At 46.1% G+C, this 8,637-nt stretch overlaps 1 protein-coding gene across 1 annotated transcript in view; it reads right to left on the reverse strand.

Moving 5' to 3' along the window:
* Positions 1–7,028, reverse strand: part of LPCAT2 (lysophosphatidylcholine acyltransferase 2) — a 70,066-nt gene extending 63,038 nt beyond the window's left edge. The window contains exon 1 of the mRNA XM_047836298.1: positions 6,693–7,028. Coding sequence (XP_047692254.1) covers positions 6,693–6,863 — 171 coding nt within the window. The 5' untranslated portion in view covers positions 6,864–7,028. The remainder of the gene's footprint in view (positions 1–6,692) is intronic.
* Between the last annotated feature and the right edge of the window lie 1,609 nt (positions 7,029–8,637).

Below are 8,637 nucleotides of genomic sequence, written 5' to 3' on the forward strand. Positions count from 1 at the left end.
CTTCACTAACCTGGTTTGGATTAATACTAACTTAACTGTAATAGTATACAAAAATTGTGCTTCTATGTCTCTATCTCCTCCTTCCTCCTGTTTGCTTATATTGTCATACAAATTACATCTTTATATACTATATGTTTATCAACACGTATTTCCAATGCTTTATGTAGTTGTCTTTTAAATCACATAGAAGACAAAAGGATTTACAAGTAAAAATTATTTTTATATTGTCTTTTATATTTATACATGCAGTTATCTTTACCAGTATTTTTTTTATTTCTTCATTTGGATTGGAGTTGCTCTCCAGTATTATTTCAACCAAAGTTCTCCCTGTAGTATCTCTTTCAGGGAATGTGTGCTCGGGACAGATTCTCTCAGTTTTTGTTTAATTTCCCTTTTACTTTTGAAGGAGAGTTTTTCTGACTCTATAATTCTTGGTTGGCAACCTCTACTTTCAACACTGAGTGTATCATCCTAGTGCCTTCTGGCCTCCATGGTTCCTGATGAACAATCAGACATTAATCTTATTCAAGATCTCTTTGTATATGGTGAGTCTGTTTTCAAGATTCTCTCTTCTTCTTTGGCTTTTAACAGTTTGATTATGATGTTTCTGGGTATAGTTTATCTTTGAGTTTATTTATGCTTGGAAGTCATTAAGCTTCTTGGATGTGAAAATTAATGTTTTTTTCACTGAATCTGGAAAGTTTTCAGCCATTTTTTCTTCAATTATTCTTTGCCTCCTTCTGTGGCTCCCATTATGCTTATGTTGATACACGTGATAGTGTTCTACGGGTCTCTTTTCTGTATCTTTTTTCTGCTCACTTTTCTGTATCCTTTTTTCTTTATATTCCTCATACTAGTTAATCTCAATTGCTCTATCTTTAAATTTGCTGATTCTTTTGTTTGTTCAAGTCTGCTGTTGAGTCCCTCTAGTGAATTTTTCATGTCACCTATTGTACTTTTTAATTCCACAATTTCTATTTGGTTCTTTAAAAAAATTTTTTTTAATGTTTATTTATTTTTGAGAGACAGAGCTAGTGGGGGAGGTGCAGAAAGAGAAGGAGACACAGAATCCGAAGCATGCTCCAGGTTCTGAGCTGTCAGCACAGAGCCCAATGTGGGGCTCGACTCATAGATTGCGAGATCATGACCTGAGCCGAAGTTGGATGGTTAACTAACTGAGTCACCCAGGTGTCCCTTGGTTCTTTTTAATAATTTCTATCTCTATCTCTATTTGGTGATACATTGTCTCATATTTTCCTTTAGTTCTTTAGACATGGTTTCCTTTAGTTATCTGAACATATTTAAAGTATCTAATTTAAAGTTCTTGGATAGTAGTAGGTCCAATATCTGGGCTTCCTCAAGGATAGTTTGTATTGACTGCTATTTTTCCTATTTATGGGACATACTTTATTGTTCTTTGCATATCTTGCAATTGTTTTTGTTAAAAACCATTTTAAATAATATGACAACTCTGAAAATCGTATTCTCTTCCATCACCAGGGTTTATTGTTGTTGCTGTTTGTTGTTGTTATTTGTTTGTTCAGTGACTTTTATGAACTAATTCTATAAAGCCTGTATTTTTTGTCATGTGTCATGTGTGGCTACTGAAGTCTCTGACCAATTAGCTTAGTAGTCAGCTAATGATTAAATAAGATTTCCTTACATGCCTAGAACCAATAAGTTTCCCAGTGTTTGCAAACAATCTCTTGTGTGTATGTTGGAGCATATCTTCAACACACAGCCAAGAAGAAGTTCACAGCTCTGCCTTAGCTTTTACTTCCTGTTTGTACAAAGCCTAAAGATTAGCTAGAGGTGAGAGCTTAGGGTATTCTGTTGTTTTGTTTTGTCTTGTTTTCAGGTCACATGTATAGCCTTGGGTATACACACAGACCGATATAAGTGGATGCCCTTCTAGATTCCTATGAATATGTCAAATCTTTTTAAAGTCCCCTAAGGACATCTCATTCCCTAGCTTTTTCTTGTAAGGTTTTTGGTTAAGCCTATTGTTTGTTCCAATCTTTATTCACTGCCTCAGGCAGCTGTCATGTTAAGCAACTGCCTCTGATTGTTTTTGACAAACACCAGTGGAGAAAAGACTTTGCACTGGGTGACCTCCAAGGCAGGTCAAATAAGCCTTGCAAACAGTCTTGCAAATGACCTAGAAATAACCTTTACTGCAAGAAAGTACCATAGCATAGACCCTGAACAGACAGTTAGAATGAAGTTATAGTATATTCATACAATTTACTCACATTCACAATTAGTAGCTAATACAAAATTTAATTAAGTTGTCAAACATTGGGCAACTTTTTTATGTGCCATTTCCAGGTTTGCAACAAATAATGGTATTTAACAGTAAATAAACCATTTTTGAGGAACCTTTTGACAAATTAAAAGGATTCTCCACCATATTTCCATTTGGTACATCATCTCTGGAGGGAGGCCTTCTTTCAACACTCTCAGGGTTATCTCCTCTGGATTTTCTTCATAGGACTATTAAAACATGGAATTTCATATTTTTTGTATTTGTTTAACTTTTTCAGTGAAACATAAGCTTTAGATAGGCAGGGTCCTTATTTCTCTTGTCCACTGTTGTATCTCCAGAAATTAGAGTTGTGCCTGGTACATAATAGACATTCAAAAAATATTGTTGGTGTGGTAAGTGCCCCACAGTTACTACCAAACACTCATTTCAATTCCATATTCTGTTGAGGAAATGAAAGCCAGGCAACTTATTTCCATGCCACTAAGCGGCAGACCCTTAAATTGTCAGAAAGAGAAGAGGAAGGGCAAAGCTAAGTCTTACAGGGAGATACACAAGTGACAACAGTCCTTAAGCGAGATATTGATCATTATTCAAGGTTAAGTTCAGTCTGAATTGATCATAGTAAGTCATACTTAAATGAAAGTATATCCACCTTTTAAACTTGGTAATATAGATAACATTGTTTTTCAACCAAGCCTAGTTAAATCTTCCCTTTGCCCAGACTGTTCAAGACATTGAAACCTCTCTGGTATCTCTGGTCTATATTTTTAATTTAAAAAACAAAAGCAAAACAAAACAAAAAACCTAGACTATATTCAACTCCGTTCAATAGAAGTAGTAAATTTTAAGTAGAGTATAAAATTTGTAGACAACAAATAGCATAGCTATCAATATTAAGATCAGCAAACAGTCCAGATTCTTTCACACACTATCCCACTTAATTTTAACCCTCCTTTGATGTAAGACTATCCGAATTTAATCAATGAGGAAAGTGAAGTTCAGAGAGGTTAAGTAACTTGGCCAAAGTCATACAACTAATAAATGGTGGGGCCTGAGCAGGTTTTCTGACTAAGACTAGTGATCTTTCCATTACACTACAGCCCTTGTAGAGTTATTTGAAAGTGCTCTCCAAACAATAACAGGTCATGTATAAAAAGATAAACAAAACAATTTACTCTCGATGTAATATAAATATAAATAAATATAAATATACCACTTTGACCCTCTCTCCAAAATATAAAGCCAAATAGACATACTTTCATTGAAGAATGACTGATTTGACCAAATCAGACTAAAACTAATCCTGTATGATAGTCAATGTATTTAGAAGTGTTTCAGAAATTTTAAGATACAAAGGGAATATCTGTCCATTTAAAGACACTAGGGTCAAATTTTTAAACATTTAGCTTCTTTACAAAGAGGTATTACTACATTATCTTCCTCTTCCTCTCTCACACCCTTCTTCAACAGATGCCCATTACTCTAACCTGCCTCCACTGTGGAGGACAATGGTCTCAGCACATATAAGTGGGCTATGCAAATATTGCACTATTTCAGATTTGAAGTAAAGAAACGTGTGAGATGGACAGGAAAACATGAACCCCCCCCCCCTTTTTTTTTCATGCAGAAGACACAGGACAAATGTAGCTTGCACATCCTATCTTGTTCTTTGATCGCTAACTTTACCAAAGAGGAAGTCCAAAGAGGGAGTTGTAACTGCTAATGGTAAAAGCAGCGCTTTACAAGAAAAAGGAAAGAAAAGGAAACTTCCTTTTTGTATTCAGCAATTTTTAACAGTGGAAAAAAGTTTGAAGAAGTGTTGACTCTAGATGTGTTTGAGTGAAGAATGATCCAGGGTGATGACTTTTGAAACACGTTAAGCTGACCCACGTTATCCCTTTTCCTAGATTCGGATTTCCTCCCCTTGATGCCCCTGTTCAGCTAGATCATCCCAGCCTTACTTCTTTCCTTGTTCTAATTCCAGACCCGGGTTCTCTGCGTTCTCCCTCACTCTTCACATCCCAGACTGCCTCCTCTCCTTCCCTAAGGCAAAAAAAAAAAAAGACTCCCCCAAGGCCACTCTCCTATAGATTTCCCACCACCCCCCCACCCCCACTCCACACTAACAAACTCGAGTTGAAGTTCTTGTCACAGATTCATCTCCCTTCTCAGCACGGAATGTTTCCTGTGTCACTGGCCTGCTCAGTCTTCTCTTGTTTAGGACTCACCTATCAGACCCACATTTCTTTGCATTTTCTCTTCTCACATACCTTCAGACCATCCTCCACTTGTCCTCAATTCTCACACCTACACCTCCGCCCATTCCAGACTCCTGGTCCCTTCAAAAGCCCTCACTTCCTAGGTCCCACATCTCGTTCTTCCTCAGAGCCTTTGCTTCTCAGACTCACAACCCCCCCCACCCCCCGTCACACCCACACTCCCCTCCGACAACTGCCCCTGTCATATCAAGGGCCCTCCCCTGGATCTGCTTCCCCTCTCAGACCCACATCCGTCCCCTGGATCTGCCTCCTCTCTCAGACCTACATCCTTGCCCTGGACCTGCCTCCCCTCTCAGACCCACATCCCTCCCCTAGACCTGCCTCCTCTCTCTGACCCACATCCTTCCCCTGGATCTGCCTCCTCTCTCAGACTCACATTCTTCCACTGGATCTGCCTCCCCTCTCACACCCACATCCCTCCCCTGGATCTGCCTCCTCTCTCAGACTCACATTCTTCCACTGGATCTGCCTCCCCTCTCACACCAACATCCCTCCCCTGGATCTGCCTCCTCTCTCAGACCCACATCCCTCCCCTGGATCTGCCTCCTCTCTCAGACCCACATCTTTCTGCTGGATCTGCCTCCTCTCTCAGACCCACATCCCTCCCCTAGACCTGCCTCCTCTCTCAGACCCAAATCCCTCCACTGGATCTGCTTCCCCTCTCACACCCACATCCCTCCCCTGGATCTGCCTCCTCTCTCAGACCCACATCCCAACCCTGGATCTGCCTCCTCTCTCAGACCCACATGTTCTGCTGGATCTGCCTCCTCTCTCAGACCCACATCCCTCCCCTAGACCTGCCTCCTCTCTCAGACCCAAATCCCTCCACTGGATCTGCTTCCCCTCTCACACCCACATCCCTCCCCTGGATCTGCCTTCTCTCTCAGACCCACATCCCTCTCCTAGACCTGCCTCCTCTCTCAGACCCACATCCCTCCCCTGAATCTGCCTCCCCTCTCTGACCCACATCCCTCCCCTAGACCTGCCTCCCCTCTCACACCGACATCCCTCCCCTAGACCTGCCTCCTCTCTCAGACCCACATCCCTCCCCTGGATCTGCCTCCTCTCTCAGACCCACATCCCTCCCCTAGACCTGCCTCCCCTCTCAGACCCACACCTCTCCCCTGGATCTGCCTCCTCTCTCAGACCAACATCCTTCACCTCTCTCACCTGGCTCCTCCTCCTTTGTCAGATCTCTGCCTTTCCCCTGGATCTACCTCCTCTCTCAGACCCACATCCTTCCACTGGATCTGCCTCCCCTCTCAGACCCACACCCCTCCCCTGGATCTGCCTCCCCTCTCAGACCCACACCCCTCCCCTGGATCTGCCTCCCCTCTCAGACCCACATCCCTCCCCTGGATCTGCCTCCCCTCTCAGACCCACACCCCTCCCCTGGATCTGCCTCCCCTCTCAGACCCACATCCCTCCCCTGGATCTGCCTCCCCTCTCAGACCCACACCCCTCCCCTGGAACTGCCTCCTCTCTCAGACCCACATCCCTCCCCTGGATCTGCCTCCTCTCTCAGACCCACAATCCTTCCACTGGATCTGCCTCGCCTCTCACACCCACATCCCTCCCCTGGATCTGCCTGCTCTCTCAGATCCACATCCCTCCCTGGATCTGCCTCCTCTCTCAGACCCACATCCCTCCCCTAGACCTGCCTCCCCTCTCACACCCACATCCTTGCCCTGGACCTGCCTCCTCTCTCAGACCCACATCCCTCCCCTGGATCTGCCTCCTCTCTCAGACCCACATCTTTCTGCTGGATCTGCTTCCCCTCTCAGACCTGCTCTGGATCTGGATCTGCTCTGGATCTGCTGGATCCCTCCCCTAGACCTGCCTCCCCTCTCAGACCCACACCCCTCCCCTGGATCTGTCTCCTCTCTCAGACCCATATCCCTCACCTCTCTCACCTGGCTCCTCCTCCTTTGTCAGATCTCCGCCCTTCCCCTGGATCTGCCTCCTCTCTCAGACCCACATCCCTCACCTATCTCTCCTGGCTCCGCCTCCCCTGTCAGATCCACGCCCCTCCCCCCGATCTGCTTCCTCTCGGCCTCAAGCCCCTCGCCTACCTCTGCCTTCACCGTCAGACCCACGCCTCTCCCCTTGTTCCTCCTCCTCGCCCCTTGTTCCGCCGGCTCCCTCACCTGGAGGCGACTCGCCGCGCCCATCCGTGTCTGCTGCACGAACGGGTTGGGCACCGGCGGCGGAAAGAAGGACGCCTGGCGGGGCACCATGGACGGCCGCAGCCCGGCTTGCCCCATGCCCGCGCCCGGCACCGTGGCCGCCACCGCCGCCGCCTCCGCGCACTTGCTCATGGCTCAGCAGGGCGTCGGACCGGACCCAGCGACCGTCGCGAAACGCCGGAGCGAGCACCCGTCGAGACCTCCTAGGGGGAGCTTCACCGGAGTCCCAGCCCGCGGCGCTGTTGCGGGGCCACCGCGCAGGCGCGAGTCACCTAGAGGCCGTCTGGCCTCGCCTCTGGCTCTGAACTCCCCAGCTCTGGCTCCGCCCCCTGAGCGCTGGCCCCACCCCTTTAGGTATCTGGCTCTTCCTCTTTGGTCGTATAACTCCCCCGCCCCGAAAGTTTCTCCTTCAGAGCAGGGCACCCCAATGAGAGACAGTTTAGGCAGGGTTCTCTGCTTGAGGGCCACGCCCACCTGGAGTACCAATCTCTTTTACGGGGCCTGTTGGCCTAATCTCGCTGGCTCCAGGAGCCTCAGTTGGCCCCTTCTGTAAAATGGGATAAACAGAACTCAGATCAACAGAACCCAAATCCAGCCATCCCTAGGATGTGCCATTTAAGTGAGTTAGTATATCCAGGGTGCGTTTTGTTTTATGTGTTTAATTTCTGGTATATGTTTCGGTTTTGCTTAAACCAGTTTGAGGTGGATGTTTGCCAGTTACAGCTGAAAGAGTCATGACAACAGAGGTATTGGTACCTGGAGTGGAATCTTCCCCTCAAAACATGGGCCAACAGTGGAAGATGGTTCTCCAAAAGAAAATCGAGCTTTCCCGATGCTGTTAATAGAAAAAGACAATGATTGCCAACTATTGCCTTCCACGCTTGATGAGGAACCTGGCCCCCAAAAGGGAAATAACTTGGGCCAGGGCTCTATTTTACCCTGAGGAAGTTCAAGGGCCTATCTGGAACTATATGAGTAGTGGTGGGGCTGGGGAAGATAGACAGTTTCCCAGGACCTGAGGCCAGGTGGTCAAGCCTGGGTGCAGACAAGCAAATACTGGAGATGGCAACTTATAATTACTGGTCAACGACTCACACCAGCCTGGAGGGCCTGGTGAGAATCCGAATCAGGACCCTGGGACAGCCGGTGCTTCACACTTAGCTACTGCATAATCTCAGAATCTTCCAACCCTACCGGATAGATGTGTGGCCTTCAGTTCCTCACTTAACCTCTGAGCTTGTACCCTCATCTAAGAATGGGAAAAAATTAATTTCTACTCCATAAAGTTGTAGTAACAATGAAAACAAAATGAAACATGTAGCGTTCATAGGAAAGCAGTGAAGAAATGGCCCCTTTTAGGTATTACATTGTGGAGCCGCGGAATGTTCTCAGTGTAACAAAGTATGTTAATAATAGTGTATTATAGTCATGATGTAAGCTTCCTTAGCCTCGGGGGTCTTCAAGTAGGGGCTGGCAGTCCCTTGTGTCTCTTTAGCCAGGAACTTGCACAAAAGGCTATCTCTTCAGGACCCTCAAGGACCTGAGCCATTGGGCAGGCCATAGGAGAAAAGATGACTCCCAGGCCACAAAGGTCACCTCTAGAGAGTCCTGTCCAATCACCAGCCTCACCATGAGAGGCCTGAAGCAACCAGTCTGTCAGAGCCAGAAAGGGCCTCCGAAATAATCCCAGGCTTTCAATTCGTTTCCCAGCAACTCCAAGCTTCCTATATAGAAGGGGATTAGGGGTGGGCAACTTGGTGGGAAGGAGAGATAAAGAGCTTAAACATTAATAGAAGCTGTGTTTTGAAGGCCCACTTTATTTCTCCCTTAGTTATGTTTACTTAGGGTGGCTTTGGGGGCAGTAGAGGGTAATGCTGCTGATGGAGATTCTGGGCTGGGGCTAGAG

The sequence above is a fragment of the Prionailurus viverrinus genome, chromosome E2, assembly GCF_022837055.1.
Source record: "Prionailurus viverrinus isolate Anna chromosome E2, UM_Priviv_1.0, whole genome shotgun sequence".
NCBI lineage: Eukaryota > Metazoa > Chordata > Mammalia > Carnivora > Felidae > Prionailurus > Prionailurus viverrinus.